Below are 23,902 nucleotides of genomic sequence, written 5' to 3'. Positions count from 1 at the left end.
TGAACATTTGTAAGTTGATTTCAGCATCTCAAATTAAGCCCAAGGGAATTTACTCCCCCCTGTACCACTTAAAAAAAAATGTTGAAAGACAAGCTTGAAACTTGGTGTTTCAAACTGAGTTCAGCTCCCACTTTCCCTATTAACCTTACCAACAGCTGCACAGCTCAGAGCATATCAACTATTGATATTTTCAGAATTTGCCATGCAGAAATTACTATGGCATTAAAACAAAAACATCCACGGCAAAGAAAAAGAAACAATATATTCATTTTGTGAGCACAGTCGATATGCATGCCATTACATAAAGAAAGATTGAATGTGAAAACTCTCAGGCATACTTGCAAATAGGACAGTAGTGGAAGTGTGCAGGAATTCCCATGATTTGTTCAATGAAGAAGAAGTCAGCAATTGGCAATCATACTGGACATTTCCACAGCAAGATGCCTTAAATTTCATTTGATTAGAATACTGCCTTGAAAGCACAGCTCTGTAATAACACAGTGTATGTGCAAATTCAAGAGAAATAGCACCTGATCAAGACTGCAGAGCCCAAGATACCAAAATTTTAAGGTTGGAGGTGCCTTTTCTGGGCAGCTCAGATTGCTTAGCATCTTAAGGCAGTGCTGTCCTGCCTCATCTTTTAGGCAGGCACAGCTGGCAAGCATAAAGAAAAGGCAACCACCCAGTATTTTAAACACAGAACTTCATGCACTCTGATCTTGACGAGGAGCATATGAAATTGGCTAAGACCACGTGTGCTTTTTCATCTCCACTGCCCTGGACAAAATCCTACCACTGTGTGTCCACGTGGAATAATCCCAGATATTTTTTAACAGTTTGAATATTATTCCATAAAATAGAGTACCTGGAAACAAAACCGAAACATACAATGTATCTTACAAGTTAAGTACAAATCATGTGAATGCCCTGAGGGAACACTGCATACCATTCTAGCAACGACTCCATTAGCTCAGCATTGTTAGAGATATTCCTCCTCATCTTCTCATCACATTCCCCTTCCATTTCCACAATATCTCAATATATTCTGCATAGAACAGCAATACTCCTTCCTTCCCCAGGAAACAAACTTTGTATCTTCTCGGCTTCTTTTTATCTACCTCAAATATTCATTAAGTCTTGACATGACTACCTAAAAACTAATGTTAAAAAAAAACAAACATACTTTTTCCAAAGACACATGTGACCTTCCTTGTAGGTGAAAACACACTGTCAAATACCAGAAAAATTAAAACTGAAACCTGGAATCAAAACAGGGGCTCTTAGGTAACCACTGCCTCCACATTTCTTGTCAAAGAACAGTTCTGAAAGGATGCTGAGAGCATTATAAAAACGTAAATGAGTTTTCAAGATACAGAAAACATGCCTGTGCTCGACACTGAGGTTGTGTGGTTTTTTTTGCAGATAGGTATTAGAATCTCATCAGACACTGAAGTGTAAAGACAGATATTACTCACCTTTTGGAAATCCTGGAGTTCAACATTTTAATATCCTAAAACAAATTGAGAACTTTTTCTTTTTTTAAACATTTCCACAACTTGGATTCTGTCACACAAACCATTTTTCACGCTCATTGAAGTATTTCCTTTCACTAGCATCTCAACATCTAGTTTACGCATCATAGAAGTTACTTTCAGGCAGCTCAGCATAGGCTGGCTTTTTTTGAAGATCAGAAAACGACTGACCCCATCTTGTCCACAGATTATTAATAAGTAAGGGAATAAAAAGATGATAACCCAGATTTAGAATTGCTGACAGTTACCAGGCACGATAGTTTCCAGTCTACAGAGAATAAAGAAGAACCTTCATAAAGTTAAGACAATCTTTTTACAATCATGCCTTTATAATCAAGTACTTTCAGGACTTTCTGCAAAGCCTGCTTCAAAGACAATGAAGGTAACTAATAAAAATATGCTTTCCCTCCACTGACCTTCCCTGAAAGTGTCCTATTTTCTGATAAAGGTGCTTGTTTGCTCACAAAATTACAGAGCTACCCAGCTCATTTTGTGGGCGCTCCATAAAAGAGCACAATACAACTTCAAATTACTACTGTTATGGTTTCAAGCTGCCCATTAAAGTGATGGCTGAGGCCTTCCCACAGGAGCCATCAACGTGGTCAAAGCTGCAGGCAAAGCTAATGAGAAACAAACTCCTCACAACTGTGGCAGCCACAAAACTTACAGAGAGGGACAGGAAGGAACTTCCACCAGGTGACTCCAAGAGGAGGCAAATGCAGAGCTAAGGGAAACACACACCTCTCCCCGTATTACTGATGTTAGGTGGGATGATGCTGGGATGCAGAGCTGCTGCCAGGAGCCATGCCTTCCCACCAGTGCTACACCAAGCCCTCACAGAGCTTATCCAAGCGTGATCCGCCCTCTGGTTGCTGATTATTCAGTTTTTCTCCTTACTAAACTGCATTACAAGGAGCTAAGCTACATCTGACATATTCCTACAAGTACTCCCTCCTCATAAGCTGCATTAAAGTTCTTACAGAGACACTGTATGAAAATGAACAGATTGAAGTCAGTGAAATAATCTCTCTGTGGCGATGGGGTCTAAATGCAGATAAAATTAAGAACTTAATTTCTAAAGAAAACAGCAATACTCTGAAATAGAAAGCTAGAGCATTGAGCTGTGTCTCAAAAGACATGAATTCAATTTCAGGATCTCCTCCGTACATAATCTTGCAGGAATTATTCCCCACGAGGATAACACAGCCACACAGAACACTACAGTGGAGATAACAGGGCGGGCAGTCACGTGAGCACATACACTGATAAGCCTTTGTCATCACCGAGCAAAAGAACTAAATTAAACCTGCAGAAGATTAAGCCTGCACTGCTCACTGCCACCTGCCATCCCATCATTCAGCTGCTGGGTGTCCATCCTGGTACTCACAGCTGAGTTTGTGAGAAGCTCAAGCTCACCGTGAGCACACCTCTGGGAGCCACCTGTCAGATGGCACTTGGACTCATGGAGAAAGGACCTTGTTGTCAGTCTGTGCCTGACATCAGCCCACTGGGACACAGAGGCAGTGGGGGCAGTAAGGCAGACACATCATATTCCCCCCACACCACCATAGGTGGGGACACTGATAGGTGTACCCTCCACACCTGGTGGCCTTGGAGTTCTCATATGTTCTTTAGCAGGAGGACAAAATCTCCATTTATTTTCAATGGAAACATCTGCATATCTTCTCATCAGCTTCACAGATACTCCCTTCAGTGAAACTCAAAGGAGTTCCTGCAGTCTGCTCTGCAGACTGCCCTGGTCCCTGGGGTGTCAGCTGCTATGCCTGGTTCTGGGCCACCTGCAAATTGCTGAGGGTGCCCGTGCCCCACCAGCCAGGTCATCAACAAAGAAGCCCTCCTGGTGCACACCACCAGTGACTGGCCTTCAACTAAACATCGTGCCACCGCTCACCAACCCCTGCACACAACCACCCAGCCAGATTTCTATCCATCTCACATTCCGTAGAACACAATTCAGAGCTAGGAAGCAGGGCACTGAGGAATTTCTATGAAGGCGAGACCCGCTTTCCTCATCTTTGATAAAAATCTTTTATGTCTGAATTGAAAGAATAATTACAGCTTTGGCTTTTGGAGAACAATAACAGAAAAGAGATACTGGGTGTTCTAATAAAAAAGTAAACTCCTTGCATAACATCTTTAAACAGTTCAACATTATAGACTATTTACACAACTACATGGATGCAGGTTTGTTTCAGCAGTACGTGTAAGGCCTGAAAAGTGTCTTTCTTCCTGCAGTTACTTTCAAATAGGTGCTTTTTTGTCTCAGCCAATTTATATAAATATTTTTCATGTGTTAACATGAAAGAGATGACATGCTGAGACAATCAGTCCCAGAAACAGATATACCACCAGGTTCCAGACCAGTTTGGTAAGAAAAAAATCCATTCTAGAGCTCTTTGTCATCAGAAATAAAGCTCTGAAATTCACACTTAGGAAAAAGACAGACAATATTTAAAAGTTATAGAGTTGTGGGTCTTAAATAATAAGATGCTACGCAAACTGAACAGAAAAAGAAGGGAAAGTTCTGAATTGCTGATGTGGGAAGGTGAGGAGAGCAAGACACAGGCCCCATAGTTATCATGGGCCGAGACTTCAAAGCCTGTTGTGCGTGAGCTGAACACCTGCACCAGCTACACTGTACGTCAGATACCTCTCAAATCAGGTATAATTTCCATAGGAAAATTAAGCAGCAACTCACACTGCTAAGGCACATCTCCAGTTCACTGTGTCAACTCATGCAAGAAATCAGCACACGACGGCGCAGTTACCCAATGCTGTTCATGGAAATTACTCTGTAATGCTCACGGGAGTCAGCTTCCTAAATTTTCCCTCTTTGATAAGGAATTCCACCCCATGAATCCTGAACTCCTTTTTTCTAGCTTGTGATCTCTCACAAGGACGCAATACGACTCATATGACTGATCACCCCTTGGCAGATGGACCGTTCTTTGCCTGGCATCACACAGGCACAGAACAAAATGACATTACTTCACCAGCTGCATAGAAACACAGAGATGGAAACAAATGGTTGGAATACAGGAAAAAGGGAGACAACATTCATCAGACTGACAGGCAGCAGTCCCAGCAAAGCATCAAGCCACCCAGTGTCAGGAGCATAAGGCATCACAAAGAAGAACATCAAGGAGTGAGAAGACAGACATCTTGATGTGTTAATATGGAACTCTCTCCAATTGGGACGGGCAGTAGAGGAAAAACTATCAAGATGTTTGCTTACAAGCTACTGCACTACTTCCATTACCTCGTTCATACCCAACAGGTGTTAACAGCCTGCTTGTTCCATCTTTTGTAAGAACAGCAGTCTGGAAATGAAATTGAAAAGCCGTGTGCCCAAAAGAGAACTCAAAGCAGGACATAGACTGAAACGAGTGGCATGGTACTGTAAACGACTGCAGAATACTCTCTGCATCAGATTGAAACTCTAAAGGAAAAACACAATCTGCACCATTGTATTCTACAGCGAACTTCAGATGAATTCAAAAGGAAATTCCTCATGTTAACACCAAGTATCCTTTCAGCAAAATCAATCTCACCTCTGTAAGTATGCACAAGGCACCACAAGACTAACTTCAATTTCAATTTTTGAATAAGCCTCATAAAATCACCTACACATTTTACGCTGCAAGTCAATTTGCATGGTTCCCAAGGAAATAAGTTTTAATAATCTCATCTGGAATCCGCTGATAAAAAAAAATGGGGAAAACTGGCATAATGAGATATAATGATGAATTAGTCCCTATAGAAAACTTATCTTTCACTGGGTCCCATCAGGAAAGCCTAGATAATCACCAAACATTTTGTATTTGCTTTCCTTCGTACTTATCTCCAGCTTTGTATTTTACTGTGCCCAGGCAGAATGGTTTTGATGTTCTATCTTTTTCTTTTACAATATACTGAACAGGAATAAAAGACGTGGGAACATTAAGTTACTTGTAAACAAGAATATACATTTTCTATTTGTACAGGCATACTTGAAGTCATTAGGTCATAGGCTTTACGAGTTTTACCTACAATCAAAAGGCATTTTTAGAACAATTGCCACATCAAATAAGCTTTGAGTGAGAACTGCAACCTATGTATGCGATGCATGGGCAGGAAGGAGATTGAAAAGGAGAAGGCGTCTTAAAAACTTAAGAAAAAAGCAAGAGAAGGCAATGGAGCTTTCACTTGTCATTCTGCTCGAGTTAAAGGTACTAAAAAAGGTCAAAGTAAATACCAAATACCCAATATTTTCACAGCATTCATTTTCTGATATAAGATTTGAAGAAAAAAAGAACACAAGAGAAACAGGAGTTTTTTCTAACTACAAAATATATTACATGACACGCAAAATTCAGTATTGTACTGATCTCCAACTCATGCCATTACTGCAGCTTTTTCAGCTGCACTTCAGATAAGCATCTGTCCAACATAATACATACTATTTTCCTGTTTTCTGACACCGCACTAATCACTAAAAACGTACTGAATAATGTTTGAGTGGGCATCTCTGTTTTCCCAAGTGAAGACAAAGTAAACTGTGACAGACGTACACACAGAGCGACACAGAAGTATCTTTCTTGGTAAGACATCCAAACCCCGTGGGAGGCAGACAGCAAGTAAGGAGAAAATGGACAGTAAGTAAGCAAGATGTAGAAGATCATTCATGCATTATAGATCTTACAGCCCTTCCTGCAGGCATAGTAAGATTTACTAGGATACTCGCAAGGACAGCAGAGAAATGGGAGCTTAATGCAGAAGAGTGACTGTGTGAAGATTTGAGAAGTGGGAAACATTCAGTTTGGCAAAAAGCCCCCATGGCTTCCCAAGGGATTTTCTTCCCTACCCAAGGGAAGGTGCTAAAGTGAAGGTCTCACAGCATCAGCTTTAAGGAATGCACAAAGTCTGAATTTGGATTTGCTGGAGCTGCATTTTCTACAGAAATGTAAAAGATTCTATTGATACACATGTAAAACAGGTTTTGTTCTATCTTTATTAGGCATTGCTGCTAAGACATTGCTGTTAAGAAAAACCTAAATCCAAAAAGCAAATCTGGTCTCCTCCTAAGTCAACAGGATGTTTTCTATTTATCCTGTCAACTACAAGAAACAGTTTTCATTCAGTAGCTATTGGTTTCTCTATCTCCTGTCCGTAAACAGACAGCCATCACTACTTTAAGTTCAGTGGAAGTTGAGTATTTTTTCTTCAAACACGCCATTTTCATTTCATTCCCCAGACAGAGAATTTGATCCAAGCCATTTTCCCACAGAAAAAAACCCATGATTTACACAGTTAATAACCTCTGGGACTTCTGAGTAAAGTCAGCACCAGGACCAAATAGCCGCTCCATTAAACTGAAAACAATCACTAGAGCTCTGCGTGCATTAGCTGTATGCCTCACGATTCCACAGCATCTAATAAGGTATGAGCTCCATTTGAAACTTTTCCCAAAACTTAAGCATTTGCAACTCGTCTCCCCCATTCAAATCCTTCACCATTTGCTGCCAGTGTAGTACTAAAAGTGTCCTTTCCTTCAACATCAAGGTCTGTTTTCTTGAAATGCACAGGAACACTCAGTGTTTCACTCCTCAAACAGGGAAGGGTGTTAAAAATACTCCAGAGGAGACGCTGCCAAAAAATGACCCACTGATACAAAACAAAGCCACCATACAATGTTCAGCATTAGCTAGACAAGAAAAAAGTCTGCCCAGTCACTTATAAAGACTGATTTAAAGTAACGATATACAGACTAGAAAAGCTTTTTAATTAACGCCTTGGAGTCTTGAATGTTGTTTTCTCATAGTTAAACATGTAGAAACTGCAATCCACTATGTTCATAAAGAGATTTCTAAGCAAATGAGAGGTTCAGTTACAGCCTGTGTTTATAGTGCTTACATTTTTGCAAGAACATTTTAACGTCCTTTTTTGCTTTTCCTGCTTTTACATTTTTATGTTTCCAAACAAGCAACTCAAATCATTTTAGAGCTCTATTCGAGCCCTCACTTAAAGCACAACCTTCTGACCAAAGTCAATATCATATTGTCAGTATATTAAATTAAATTAACGCTCCTAAAGTGTTTTGCTGGTTTTTGGTTTTGTTTCCTTTCTAATTTAGTTGCTGTTTCTTGAAGCAAGCTATTAAAGAGTTTCCAAATAAGTCCAAAGACATCCAAATTATTTGAACTAGTGAATTAGTGGTATTGTATCCTCAAGGTATGACATCCATTTACTAGCTGTGGAAAGTACTCAGAATTTCCAGTACATACAACCATCTCTTCTAGCAATAACTAGAAACACCAGATATAAACACCTAGAATAATTCTTCCAGCATCATCTAAAAGATCATTCAAAACAGATAAGAGATGCAAAGAATATTCTTACATGAACACGCATGACACTTTATCTGTTTCTGTTCAAGTACACAGTAACTGCAAAATTTAGGCAGAGGAGTCCTTCCTTGACGAGCTTCTGAGCAACCCCTACTCAAAATCACACACTACGTATTTTAATACAAGTAATTTGCAATACAGTTTAAAAGAAGCTTATAGCAAATCTCACTTTCTACTGCAGGTAAAAGGAAACTTCTGACAAACATTAACATGGAAACCATTACACTGTTGCCTCTTGCCTAAGTCCTGGGATAAAACAACTGGAACCACTATGTTTTGATCTTCATTTTACCTAACTCACTGAAAATCCTGCAAGGATTGAAGTGCTTTCCTTCTCTGTCAGTCTGGGTTCCCCCCCCCCAATACACCATTGTTGCACTAACTGCTTTTTGATAAGCCCACTAAACTCAATAACATTTCAGGCAGATTTGATACAGTCTTCTTCCAAGTAGCAAAGCTGATTTCTTTCCCAATTGGCCCCATATGACAATACAATACAGGAGAAAGTTACTCAAAATATTATCTTAAGCATTTGAGGTTAGGAATTAGCCAGCTGGAAAGCCAGAATCAAGTACTTGAGAGACTAAGGAGGAACCCTGTCAAACTAAAATAAAACTGTACAAAATATTGGCAGCCAACTAAAAGTCTGTGAACTTCACACTACAGTTATTAAACATATAAAGATGGTTTCCCACTTCACAGACAAATTTACCTGACACTCACCTATCCCAAAAAGCATTTTCTGCAATGTGTGTCATTGCTTTACTTGGCTCTGCTATTCTGTACTGCTTAAATAATGAAATTATCTTATTGCTTCACAACGCTGACATCCACACAAGTCAGTCAACCCCAAGCTTTTACCCTGCACGAGAATTGCTCGCACTTTTAAGCTTTTAAAACATAGCTGAAGTGGACTATGTTTGTTACGTACAACAGGAAATTAAGCAACAAAAATTAACTCCATGAATATTGTTGTATTGGGGGTTTGGGTTTTCTTTGTTTCTGTTTTTAAACAAGGACACCCTCAGAAGTAACCTATTAACAGCTGCAGTGCAGTAAGAAAAGTACCATGCAACATGAAATTACTTTAATGATAAAAATAACGATGATTTTAATCATTTTTTTTATATCATTAACTAGATTACTTGGAATCATCACACTAGTGCTTCTTTTTTTTTTTCTCTGCCTGTAGCTAGCAAGCTCTGAAATGTCATTGCTTACAGGCTATTGCACACTCTAATTTGAATTTCAACTCTTCTGATTCTTGACCCAAGGGAACAAGCTGTAACCAAATACAAAAAGCAAAAATATTCAGCGTTTTAGCTCAGCATTCTGGAACTGGACTATATAGACATCTACGTTTCCCACTTTTATATCTGGTAGCAGAATGCCACCCTTCTTACAAAGGAGACGAATCCCAATCTGTACACAGTTCTGCTTGCATGTTTCCCTGTATTTATGCTCCCACTAAATTTCATGAACATTTTCTCCACTTTCATCTTCTCAGAGAATCCCCCCGACTGGGACAATTGGTTTCTCAAAATTTATGTAAAATTCAAGCTTCTGAATCATCTGCTAAAAAAGTAAGACTCAACGTATTTAACCATAAAATAAATGTACTGTTAATGGCTCCTACCAGCTCACTGCTGAGACATGCAGTTTTAAAGTGTTTTCCAGTTTATACGCTCCATGTTTCAGGGGTCGACTGTACTCTTTGGCACGAGCAAGGTATGAGTCCACTTGAGCATCAACAGGGAACTCCGAATCCTAAAGGAAAAGAATAGATATATTATTTTCAGAAACATTGCAGAAGTTCATGTGATACACTACTAATTACGTTAACTTTAAAAGCACGTTTTTTCCCCTCTGCTCAATTTTTATGAATTATTAAATCACTGTTGCCCTGATTTTATCCTGATATATATTGTTAAAGATGAATACAGGCATATCTGGAAGCCTGGTGCCTGTAGTGAACCACTGTGTATTATGAGATTAACTTGTTCTTATGAAATCATATTCTTATGAATTAATGTCTAGACAGTCACATTAATACAACATTGCTCTAGGAAGAGATCAACTATCAATATTAATCATTATTTGTAACCAAACAAAAGCAGTGAACTTACATTTGTTATAAGAACATAGATGCTCATTGTTCATAGTAGCAAAACTCCTCCCATCAACACCCCCAAAAAAGTATGTCAGAGCAGCAGCTGGGAAAGATGCAGCTCTGCAGATTGGATGTTCTGAGATAAAGCTGTAAGTGGCAAATAAAATTCTGCTGGAATTGGAACTCACAACTGAGCCTGTGTAATGATGCAGGTGTAAGTAACAATCTTGGCTGATGTTTTTATCATAAGCACATCATAGTAAAAGAACACAGAAAGCCATCCGAGAAAATCATCTCCGTGCAATTCAGCATCTCTGCGTTCATGAAGTGTTTGGTGGTAGGCAGTCAAAAGTTAATACCAATCAGATTTCAAGTAAATGAATTATTTTCACTTACACAGAAGAAAGTCTAATGAGTACAAAACTACCAAGGTAAGATGCACTGCTCTATCTATCCTGCACTGTACCACCTCGTGATCAACAGTAACTTCTAGAAATCCTCTCATTTCATTGACAGCTAGCAACCTCCTTCAACTAACTTAGAATGGATTAATTTCCTTCTCACTTCCCCAATTACTCAATTTATACTTCATTCCTTTCGCTTTACCTTACATATATCTCCTAAGCAGATATGGAAAGAGTAAAGTCCTAGCAACGAGCTCAGCACCACAGTACCTATGCTGTAACCACTGAATTACTAGCTACACAGAAGCAGGCAGAGAAGGTTGCCACATATGTACAGAGACACAATACAACGCACAGAAAAGCAGACAGGTAAATAACCTTTTTCTCTCCTTCATGCATATGCGTAGACCCACACCAAGAATAACCCCAGGGAGTATTCCTGAAAGCCACACAGCTTGGACAAGAAGATCTTGCACTCAACCTATTTCACACGCAGCATCTTTCCAACAGAACTCGCCAGCACTTGTTGAAGAGAGGACTGGAACCCCAGGGTGCAGCCCTGACATCTGCCTCGTCAGCTGCTGGTGCTGTTCTATGCCCCTGACTATGGCTAATGGCTATCTTCAGATTTGCAGCCTTGTATCGGCCTCTCCAAAGCAACAACACAGTGAGACAGCATCTGCACTGAATCTGCCCCTTATAAGATCCCATTACAGACCTGAAGCCAAGTCTGTCTTCAAGGCTCTCGTTCAGTCACCATAAAATACAGAAAGAGAGCTATAACATAGGCTGAGCAAGGAGGTATCTGTCCTGGAAATCTGTAGCTTCGAGTGAGAAAGATGATTCTTTCATTCAGGTGAAACTAATTATACATTAGATATGAATTTAGAATGAAACCTGAAGATAATTTCCCCTACAAGACATCCAAAGAGTATGGCATACTTACTTATCTCATTTGGTAACAGTGACAAACAGCACCAAACGTTTTCATCAATAGATAATGGAAGGCAAAAAAATCAGATGCTGATTGAAGTGGATGGCGCAGCAAAGATAACATGTGTAAGATACACTATGGGACTGGATTTGTACAGAGACCCACATCCTTCAGATGTATTTGAAGCAGACATAAGAGTACTAGAAACTGAACATTGAAGAGTGTATTTTAAAGGGAGTATTAAAACAGCTGGTGTCATGACTGGCTCTGCCAGGTAAGAGGGATTGAGAAAGGATGAATGGCCCTTCTTTCTGACAGCCAAGTCAAAGAAACAGGCATCAGATGGCTGCTTGGACATCATCTGCACTCATCAAGTACAAACAGCTTGAAATATCCATTCAGGACTTCAGGCACGTAAACTGCATTCAGCAGTATTCAAAACTCATAACATCCCTGAAAAAGGGAACTGATATTACATCGTGACAGAGAATCTTTTTCATACCTAGCTACTATACATCAATCATTACCTGAATACAAAGTCTTTCACTGCATTTGAGCATCAGCTTAACCACGTGCTTTTAAGTAACTTGAATGAATTCTTCACACCAAAAGAAAAAATCTATTACTCCAGAAATGAGTGGAAGGCAGATCTTCTGTATCCTTCAAAAATACATTTTTCTTGCACCTGACAAAGCCAATAAAACAAATTACATATAAACATATCCTTAATCCTTACAGGTTGACTTTGAGTCAGCATGTATTTCTTAGGATCGGACTAGGTTTATTACCAACTCTAACTAACCCAACTAAACAGATTCACTAAAAACAGATGGTCATTAAAGATCATAAGGAGGATAACAGCACTCAATACATGTATGAAATCCACTAGTCATTCCAAGACGACTTAAAAGGCTGTAGTTTTCTAACAACTTGTAATCCTTCTTGTTTGCAGCGTTTTCAGGACGTCCTGCTGGTAAGTCCTGCTGGTAAAAACTTTCCAAGAATGAAGTATCACATTATTTAAAATGTCCACAACAAAGATTAAGAATGGGATAAAATCTAGGCATTTTATTTGGAAAATGTGCACACACACAGTAGGATATCCACTTTTTGTTGTTGTTCGTACTTAACTCAATGGCAACGGTTAAAGGAATAAGCATGCATGGGATTTTCAAAATCACAGACTATCAAGAGAATATGATTCTGTTTCTCACTTCAGAAGCTTTCTACACTACACGTCCTGTAAGGATGCTGTAACTCTGAATCAAACTCTTTAAGAGACGATCAGAATTACTATTAACGTTATCTAATGACACTACTGATCAGTGCCAGTGTACAGATGAGACCAGAAGGTATTTTTCAGCAGCCTACGGCTTCAGCCTTACAAATAAGCTCAATCACATCAGCCTAAAACCCAGTGGTGTCTGTTCTGTATTGCTTTTTCAAACTTGACTATTAAAGAAGACTGGGTGTGACAAAAGCTTTAAGTGCTCAGCGCCTCACATACTTGATCACAGACATTAATATAAGTTTTGTCCCACCTCAACCACATTTATCATAGAATCATAGAATCACTAAGGTTGGAAAAGACCTAAAAGATCACCCAGTCCAACCGTTCACCTATTCCCAATAGCTCCTACTAAACCATGTCCCTCAACACAACATCCAGCCTTTCCTTGAACACCCCCAGAGTCGGTGACTCCACCACCTCCCTGGGCATCCATTCCAGTGCCTGACCACCCTTTCTGAAAAGTAATACTTCCTCATGTCCAGCCTGAATCTCCCCTGCCATAGCTTGAAACCATTCCCCCTGGTCCTATCACTAATGACACGAGAGAAGAGGCCAACCCCCAGCTCACTACAACCTCCTTTCAGGAAGTTATAGAGAGCAATAAGGTCTCCCCTGAGCCTCCTCTTCTCCAGGCTGAACATTCCCAGCTCCTTCAGCCTCTCCTCATATGGCCTGTGTTCCAGCAAAGCTAAGAAGCTACATACTTCATTTTGCTCATGTAAAAACTTCCCTATTGTTTTCTGCGTTACTCTGGGGTAAGGTTTTACAGCTATGTTCAACTTCAGCTTCAAGTAGCCTTAATGATACTCAACTATTCCATCCCCTGAACAACAGGTTCCATTTCTGCAGAATGGCACGTACTGCCAATGGGAGAAACCCAGGATGTTGGTCTCGCCGTTCTTCTGATTGAAAAGGAAGACAGAAACAAGGGAGATTCTGCAGAGAAGATGACCAAAGTCATCATCCTTCTTGTCTTAACTCCAATATCAACGAGGCACCTGTATGCTGTACTGAGGTGTTAACTAAACACACCCTAAACCACCCACTTCACACAGATCAGCCATCTAAATGTAGCTTCCTATACTTGCACTTGTTTTTAAAAGACATGCTAAGTAACAAAGAGGAGCCAAGAAAGAATTGCAAACATACTCTGAAACAACAGAAATAAGATTTCTTTGTATGTCGTATATAATGACAACTGGGGAAAGAAAAGATAAACAATGTAGGGAAAAGAAAAACAGAAACACTCAAAATTAGAAAAAAAATATGTAAAGCTTCCAAACCACTTAATCTTGTACTGCCATTCCAGGAGAAAATAATACATTTCTGGCTAAAATAACATTTTTACAGAAATACAAGTCACGTTCAGCTTACATTTCAGACATAATATTCCTGCAGGTCTCTGAAGCCACTCCCATACACTGTCCAAATTCGGGAGTAGTTGAGTCTACAGTACTTATATACAGAGGCTAAAAAGTGAAGAGGATTAACTAAAAATCAGGATACTCCAAATCCGTGCCACTGCCTTTGTGCAAATCTAAGCAGCTGTACGTGTTGATTCTAAGTGTGACCCTACGACAGCTACAAATTTGCACAACCAGAATAACGGCATTAATAAAGCTGAGAACAACTGAGCTGCTTCACTCCCTTTCAGCAACTCAGACTAAAAATTACTAGATAATCAGATTTACTCATTTCAGAGCACACCGATACTATGCAAGTCAAAACTAAGGTACTATGAATAAAAGTGACTGGAAAAGTGGTGCATTTTGCAGTAGAAAAAACAGATACTGTTTGAGGAAACACTGCTGTGGATTATTGCTGCAAAATTCACAAATAGAGCTAAAAAGGGGATAATATGAAATATGAGCATGTCATTCTTCACAGAAAATAAGTCAATAAAAAGGTATTTACCCTAATTTGCCTCATCTACAAAGCAATTAAGTCCTCTGCATTTATTTCTGAAATTGCAGTTTTGACCTCCTGTGCTGTGATGATCTCGTATTTTACTAGAATGAGAGATTCAGACTCAGGTGTAGAGATAATCCAAGCAGCACAGGATCACCTGCCATGGCCAGGTGAAGCAGTGATGCCAGTGCTCCCCAGAACACAGCAGTGGAACCCAGTTAAAACATAGAGATTGTTGCTGCTATGCATTGGTTTTTGTTCATTCTTGTATCTGCTATGAATAGACAGCAGCACTACGAAAACATGAATGTAGCATCATGAAAAGCTATTAAGGTGTTGTCTTACATCACTATGAAAGGGAAAGTAATGCATTTCTTGCCTGTGAAATTAAAAATCCTGTTACTTCATGTAAGGCAAGGAATATTACATTCAAAATAGCGTCCTAGAAACAATCTCTGTTAACTATAATTCTGAATGCACGTCCTCAGTCACTGACAACAGCAGAAGGAAATGGTTGTACCTCCCAGACCAATATTTAGAAACTGCACTATCTTTAGATAACAGAATTACAGGTGAAACAGACTGCTAGCCACTGATAAAAAGCAGCCATGACATCCCCTTCATTTACATGCAGTATTTCCACGGCTGTCAAAAACATTAACAGGAAAGAGGAAGCACCATAATCACAGAATCACAGAATTGTAGGGGTTGGAAGGGACCTCCAGAGATCATCGAGTCCAACCCCCCTGCCAAAGCAGGTTCCCTACACCAGGTAGCACAGGTCGGCATCCAGGCAGGTCTTGAACATCTCCAGAGAAGGAGACTCCACCACCTCCCTGGGCAGCCTGTTCCAGTGCTCCGTCACCTCACTGTAAAGAAGTTCTTGCGCATGTTTGTGCAGAACTTCCTATGCTCCAGTAAATGCTTTTGTCCTGAAGGCAGAGGGAAGGCATTACAATGGTAGATCCTTGGCAAAGGCAATAATGCAAACACATCCACACCATAATTAAGGATCCAGTCCTCATGATTTACCTTGAGAGCTCCACAGAAACCAGAGTTACATGAAGAAGCATTCCCTGCTTTGATACCTCACAGATTGATATACAAAACAAATCCCAATATCAGAATATCCTCTTTTTTTCCCCTCCCCCTTTCAGGAAAGATCCTAAGGCTTAACACGTGGTATCTGAGAAGATAGTCATTTACCACAAACCAAGCTGAAATTATCTCCAGGAGCTCACACACCAAGCTTTGTCTCAGGAGTCTCAGACCATTAGCTCTCCCTGATAAGATACAGATCTTGCCTGGATGGGAATCGTTATGCAATTTAGACAATTCACCCTTAAAGCTCCTTTCTTGTCTTGAATCTTTAAGTGAAGACTACATCTTATCCCTTCTGAAAGCAAGGTTTTTCTGAACAAGTCTGCAGCTTTCATTTTCCTTAAGGAAGATGCAAAAGATTCTCCTTTGTCAAAACAAACAAAAGACAATAAGAGAAGCGGAACTCATCCCGAAGCTGAGAATAAATGTAGCCTACTATAATAAAAAAAAAAAGAAAAAAGAAACATCCAAATCCATTTATCTCAGCAACAGCTTGGCCTTGTTTGGATCATCATCACGTAGTTCTAGGTTTCACTATACAGATGTGAGAAATTGAAGTCTACGCAAACTAGCTTAACTATGCAATTGCCAGCCAAGAAATCAAGTTTCGCTCCTTTAATTCCAAAGACAGAAAAGAAGTTCAGCTGAGGCAAGGATCATTTGCCAGTCATTTGATGGATCCAAGTCCTATGGTGAGGGAAGAGGAGGAGCAATCTCTCTCGCCAAAAATCAGCTCTATAACATCAGTAGCTGCTCTGAGTTGAAAACGACAAAGCTCATTCCCAGACTGAATCCACACACACAGGCACAATTATCAGCACACCTCCCAGCACATCCACGCACAGCTTTCCATTTCCACAGGCTAAGAATTACCAAGAACCCACTGAAATGTTCACCAGGTATCTATTGGAATTAGTATTAATTGTTTTGCTGCAGTATTGACAGAAGGTGAATATAAAATACAGTCAACCAGAATTATTCCATCTTCCTCATATTTTCTGTAACTGAAGTAACAGCAGATCTAGCAGAATGCAACGATTCTGAAGATACTCAATGCACCCAATGATCAGAATGCCATCAGCAAAATATTCAGTATTCTGTGTTGCCTGATAGTTTACTCTGAAACAACTCTATTTCACAAAGTGCCAACGTCCATACTGAGTGTACTACAAGTTTACACCTTATTTTACTATATTAATCATAACTACAATTATATCACAATCATCTGAAATACAAGGAAAACAAGTTGAAAGCAATAGCAGGAGAGCACAGTAAAACTTTTACTGCATACTACATCTTGCCTAGCTTGCTAATAAAAAACAAAAAATCACCTACAGAGGCTGTGGCAACATAAATCCCCCTTGTTCAGTATAGAACTCTGACAGCTCATCTTTTCGGTGGGGTTTTTGTGTTGTGTTTGTTTTTTTAAATAAACATGGAGATAGGATGTAATAGATTGTAAAGTCAGATTAATTACAAGAGCTCCTTTAGAACTGTTCTGATGTTATATACAAGGCTGCTGTCTTCATGCAACTCTTCAGAGTTTGTGAAGCGGTGCTAGCAGTAAATTTAAACCTGAAGCTGCTCCTGAGGATGGCATTTTCAATGGTGTGACAAAACAAGCCTTCCACTGCCACTGCCTATGCAATAAAGCAACTGGAAAGCAGCAGCACTGTAAATACAGCTGCATCACAGACACACTCCATGCTTCTTTTTCCTTTTCACTGGAGCTCTTATTAGCAGCCATCGAAACCTTAGAGAAATTGTCTACCATAGAGGGGATAAATTTGAAGACAGCTACTGCACCACACTAATATTTGGTTTCTTTTATTGCAGCTATTAAAGCCACATGTCTCAATTATTAATTATCTGAGAGATTTGAAGAGTAAGAGGAAGCTAACGACTATGAAATACTCCACCACTGAAAAGTAACAATTTCCTTCAAATTTTTAGTACTACAGCTTGACTGTTATCGCCACTATTTCAGAAAGTAAAGGTACCAAAAGAAAAAGCCTTACTCTTCACAAAACGTACTGCCAAACTCTGCAGAAATGAACCAACAGCAACATTTTAGCTCCCGGTAAAGCTTAAAAACATCTCAGTTCCTCAGTGAATCACATCTCTCAGATTAAAGCAACGCCACTGTGGGTGATGCTCTCAAGGAAAAACACATCATTCACGTGGGAACTGCAATGTGATCTGTACGCCAGAGAGACACATTCATCTAAGAGTTCAAACAGGAACAACACAGATGCGCTGTAGGCACAACAGCCATGCTAGGGTGTTCCAGAATACTTGGCTTTAAGAAAGGATCTCTCCAAGGCATTCACAACACTCAAGGAGATCACACATTCCTATCAACGTACAGCAAACCTAGGGGACATGCCTGTGAAACCCACCGAGCTGCATGGATATCAAAATCAACTGTTCACTGAAGATCTGCCCTACCTTTGGGAGAACATCTATGCCACACAGCAATGCTGCTTGCAGCTTTTTCCATTCCTTCTACTATCTCACGAAACATCATTTCAGCCCCTTCTTTTGCTTATCTACAGGGTAACAACTCGACAACAGCCTCCTGTGAGTCAATAAGACGAGGGAGGAGCCACAGTGAAAAGCTGCTAATGGTTCTGAGTGGTGAGTTCAGTTAGACTCGAAATAGTGCAGTGATCATCCAACCTTTCAATTATTACTCCTTTATTGGGAGGAGGGGGAAGGGGAAAGTATGATTTCACACATACAATTAATTTTACTTCTTCAAAATCATGCCATATTGCTACTCTAAGTTACAAAATCTCTAACAGTACCCACATGTCCGGGCTTCAGAAATCTCCTCTGACAACCATTAACAGGTACTAAGAATATAAAAGTTAGCACCCATGGAAGAACAAATTCAATGCTGTTTTACTAGCAGCAATTCTGAATGCACTGACCTGAGTCTTGTCTCACAGCATCACGTCATAATGATGAAATATATTCCTGTTTGTTTAAAAAAAATAATAATCCAAAAGTCCTGTCTAACATACAGGTAATCAATTCTTTACAAGGTATAAAATACTATTTTATGTTCATACACCATAAATAAACACCATAATTTCAAATGAACAAGTGAAGATGCTGCTATAGAGCTCAACCCAACCATTTGCCATGGAGAAGTGACAGAAGGGTCATGAGAACACTGCAATAACTTATGATGATACCATGCATGTATTTGGCGCCTGGATTTTCATTGCAGTTTTGCAGGTCACAACCAACCATATGTTATTCCTGAAGATGTTACCCTCCCTACCCCCTCCTTTAAATGGCCTGTACTTGAAAAAGCTACTATATTTACAACCAATGGTAAAATAAACAACGGTGCAATAAAACACACAAACTTCCACCAATTATAATTTTATTTTTAGGCTTAAATTTTTGCTTACAATGCAATTAAGCTTCAGTGATATTTTAAATCACTGCCGTACATGCAGAGTGTGCTACACAGTTCAATTAGGCATGTTAAAGAGCTAATTTTGATTATATGATAGAGATCAAATTACTTCAGTTTCCTGGCACATTTCAAATACATTGCAGCATTATCATTTATATAGATATTAAAAACTGTTCACAACAATTAATATCAATGCTCTCTCCTACATAAGTATGCTATAGCAGAGCTGATTAACAACTTCAGATGCTTTCTTAAGTTAAGTTGTCCACTTTCTATTTAGTTCCTTGTAAGAGCCACGTGAATCAACAGATGCATGGATCATAGGGTACGACAGACAGCACAGTACCACTTTTATTAAATCACAAGCTATATCATATCTATGCCTCATGATGTATTAATCCCATTCCAATACTCAAACTGGCTGAAGAACCCTGGGCAGAGGCAGTGACAGCCAACTTACCACCTACTGGTTGGGAATCCAGTCCAAGAGAATGTGTTTACAGAGTGAATAAAGACACTCTTAAATTCAGCTCATGTTATGCAGAAAGTTACCATAAAATATTTGTACTGATAATCTGAAGCCAAACTGAAAAAGAAAAGATACCTATAAAAACCAGCTTCCCATCGTGTTTAGTAGAATTCTATTTCATCTAAACCCATCCTTGTAGCACGGTGCAGTTCTGTTGTAAAAGCAAAAAATGTATTCAGGTCAATGCTTGAGAGGGTGTGAAGCTGCATGGGCCTTCTTCTACCTCTTTACTCAATCCTGCTGTCATCACAAGAGCTTGTTGCAGGCTCTGGCTGACACAGCAAACCTGTTCTAGCACATACAGCCTGCTTGGCAGCTGCAGTCCAGCAAAGAGCTTGGCCGAGGGGTCTCCTGACAACTGCTGCACACCTGTCTCCTGCTGAAGAGATGCTGACTCAAGTGAGACAGTAAGGAAGCCTGCCACAAATATGCTGCCAATATGCTCTGGTTCCATAACCATGGAAAAACTACCGGCTATCTAACAAAGACAAGGACTATTCATCTGCCTTACCATCTTCTCTCCATAGAAACACCTCTCCTTTCATTCCCGAACCTCTTGAAAACAATGAGCAACAAATACACTTACAGTGCACCATTACCAAGTAGCTGCCACCTCCACAAACCACCTGCAAGGGATAAGTAAATCAAGATCTGGCATACATTTGGTTTTTATGATCATTTTAAATTAACTAAGCACCTTTAAGGTTCCTAACATGTAGCTCACACTGCATCTACTTGCAGCAGAAGTACTATGGCAGCTCAGCCCTTTTCAACCTCTGGCATAAGTTAAGACTCACTAAACCACCTAAAAAGTAACTTTTTCAGTGTCACTCCACTTCTTCTGTGGAGTTCCCAATATTTCTTCCATACAAATATTTCATTTTGAATAGTTCATTCTGAGCATGCACAGTTCCGTGTTTTCTTTTTCTCCTGAGAAATAAACAGGACCTCTGAACTCCTGACAATATAAAATCTACTTCCACATCTACAGAATCCCAATACACCTTACAAATACAATACTGTAATTGCACAGTAAGCTGAGATGAGAGATTTACAGAGACAGACGTTACTTCAAATACTGCAAGACTACATTAAAATACCTCTGAATACAGTTAAGCAAAGTAGGTTTATTTGTTATAACAAACAGTGGGGCTAATGCATTATTGTATACTATATGGTATATACTATTTTTCCCACACGTGTATATGCATTACATTGTGGAAGACATGAAAGAAGAGAAAGAACGTGAATTTATGAAGGTTAATCGTTTCCATATGAGGAAAAATGGAAAAAAATCTTCTTTGAAAACATTCTTGCTGCTGGACATAAGCACTGATAAAGAGAAAAAATGAAATCAGAACACGGCTGTGCATGCGGTCACGTCATGCTTTAAGCTACCACATCAAACCCTGATTTCTGACTGTTCAAGTTCATTGAAAATATTTTCCCAACGCAAGCTTTGCAGCCAACACAAAGTTCAATATTGAGGAAAAGCGTACTCCTTTTCAGATTTAGTTTGACACAACCCCATTTTGGAGAAGATGTGTCTTCTCCTAAAGGTTCTCTCCTGTCACTGCCATCACTGGTGCTTTTTAAGTTCAGTGTTAAGTGTTTTTAAGTTCACCATTCTTTTTCCTTCACTAACTTCCCAAGGCTCCACAGAAAAGCTTCCATTTTCCTGGAATTAGCATTCCAGTTTTAAGGCATTGTCAGAAACCTCAAAAATTGCATTTGCGTTCTCAGTCTCTAATATACATTAATTTTTCATGCATAGAAAAGCACTAGCTGTGATCAGCTCAGTAACTGCTTATATAAAAGCACAAAGGATTTACCAAAGTTCCTATATCACCTACTCCGTATACAATGTAGTAGTAAACCACATTCTGGGTCCATTACTTCATAATTTATTTGCAATTGCCCCTTACAGACACTGTCCATATTACTCCCCTTAGCATTTTATCATGCCAACTCAGTTCCAGGACAGGTAGTAATTGTTCTTCCAACCTCCATGTAATGATTAATAATGAAAACAAGTACTTTGCCGTGGCTTCTGAAGCGTAGACACAAAGCACTCTACACGCCAATGCTGGAGAATAATGAATTCTCTCTAACAAAAAGTTGATTATTCGACCACAATATGCATTAGCCATACACAAAATGTGATCAAGCTGACTAATGTTTGCTGTAACTCAGCATAAATATTTCCAGCATTGCAGAAAGCGATGGTACAGAAGAGGCAATGAGGCACACAGACTGACAGGACAGTGAAAGAGGAAACCAACAAAAACTACCTCGAGGTGGAAGGAAATCAGTCCTTTATAAATTCATCAAGATACATCATGAAGCCAGAATGGACACCATAAAATCCAGGCCGTTGCACTTCCTTGAATTAACATTTACCTGAATCAGATATAGCTTCGTAAGACAATCAGCTATTATTTAGACATTGGCAGAGCATCTGTCAAAATGGAATAAGTTACTGCAAGTACAGTACGACTGTGAAATGCCTAAGTACACTCACTGTCAAAAAGCAACCCTTCATTTCCAACCCAAAATTTCTTCAGAATCTATTTCCATCTACTGAATCATATTCTCCTTTTGTCTGAAGTAAGGACTCCTAATAGGACCATTTTCTGCTCCCTTTGCAGGCGGTCACTGCCAATGATGGAAACGCTCCTTAATTTAAACTAAGCAGACTACACAGCAGGATGTATTTGTCAAATTTTGACTAGCCTGATATTCCTCACCCTAATCATACCACCATAATAACACAATTTCCCTGGCTTTCCCCAGCATTCCTAGCTAGACCTGTTAGAAGCTCTCCAGCATTCATGCTGTTAGAAAGCATCACTTCTTTGCAGAGCACTGCATAGGGACTTGTTGCTCAACTACCTGAAATATTCATTTCCAGCATGACTCTCTTGCTATAACACAGTCTGTTCTGCACAGATGTTTCTAGATAACATTAGCCATTGCTGTAGTTAAAGAAAAAAATTCATTTGTGTGTAGCTTAAGCCTGTTCCAGATTCCTCTGCCTTACTTAGCTGCCCTCTCTATGAATTAAGCCCTCTCCGCTACGTCATCTATAAACTTTATCAGTAATTCTAAATGCAGCCTGTTCCATATTTTTGAGATCTTTTTTCACGTCGCATATAAAAAGAACACTGAATAGCATGCAACAACTACAACATATCTCTGAAAGGCACCCTGACAATACCTGATGATTCTTTAAGGATTCAGTTCATTCCTCGTCTTACTAGCAGCAATTCTTAAGCTGAATTTGAGTAACAATTGCTTAATGTGGGTAAATCTCCTTTTTACCATCATAGGAAGATTTTTATTAACATTAGTAGTAATTATATGTATATTACTCTAGGGAAGCATCCACAGGCTTCCAGCAGAATCAAAAGGATACAACTGTTTAGTACAGAAGGACGTGAAAGAATGGAACCTGACTCCTAAATTGCAAAGCAAATACTGAGGTGTTGTGCGAGATACCAAAGCTGCCAGATGTTGTTCAGCGCTCCAAAACCAGCCCCTGTGCTTTCAACAGAAATATAATCAGTTCACGTCAGCTGGGACAGACGGCATGTGGAACCTAAAACGAGTTTTACTCCTAGACCAGGTATGGTTCACCCAATAGATCTGTTGTTGTTTTGTATTTAAAACAGCATCTCCTCGGATAGAATGCAAGTAGCACTTTGTATTGCTTTTGTTACCATTAGCCCTGCTAAACCAACTCAATTTTGAAAAGAAACTAGATTCCATTTGTCTTTTTTTAGTCTCCCTTGTCACTTTAGAATTTCCCCCTCATACACAGCAGCTTGCAAGTCCATCCCCACTAATTAAGTCAGAAGAAATAGCTGAAACTAAACCTCCACAGCAGCTTGCCCAGCGAGCGAAGCAAAGCAGCTTATCATTTCATTGTTACCCTAGGCACTGCGGTACTGCCTCAACAGTTCCAAAGCCTTTATTGGAGATGCCACACTTCATTCCGCTCATCAGCAGCTATACCACAGGTGTGAAGAACAGGGGCATTAGCTTTATTAATTTTTATGAGTGCTATGTGTCAGTGTATCTCTGTGGGCTCAGAGTAACACTGCCGTCAGCTTTTATGAGATGAAAGTGGTAAAACCCCACAGAATTGACTGGCAAAGGTTTTGAGTCTAATATTTAGATAATACCAGAAATTTATGATGGAGGAAAAGGTAACCCACAAAGCCACCCAGGATAATAAACTGCCTGGGCACGGGTTG

General features: G+C 39.6%; 1 protein-coding gene across 2 annotated transcripts in view; it reads right to left on the bottom strand.

Moving 5' to 3' along the window:
* The window catches only part of SPAG16 (sperm associated antigen 16), a 355,941-nt gene that overhangs the window by 288,004 nt on the left and 44,035 nt on the right, over positions 1-23,902 (bottom strand). For both annotated transcript variants that reach the window (XM_048953048.1, XM_048953049.1), the window contains exon 10: positions 9,576-9,706. In XM_048953048.1, coding sequence (XP_048809005.1) covers positions 9,576-9,706 — 131 coding nt within the window. The remainder of the gene's footprint in view (positions 1-9,575; positions 9,707-23,902) is intronic.

This window comes from Lagopus muta, chromosome 8 (assembly GCF_023343835.1).
Source record: "Lagopus muta isolate bLagMut1 chromosome 8, bLagMut1 primary, whole genome shotgun sequence".
Classification (NCBI taxonomy): Eukaryota; Metazoa; Chordata; class Aves; order Galliformes; family Phasianidae; genus Lagopus; species Lagopus muta.
This window is presented reverse-complemented; position numbering and strand designations above follow the sequence as displayed.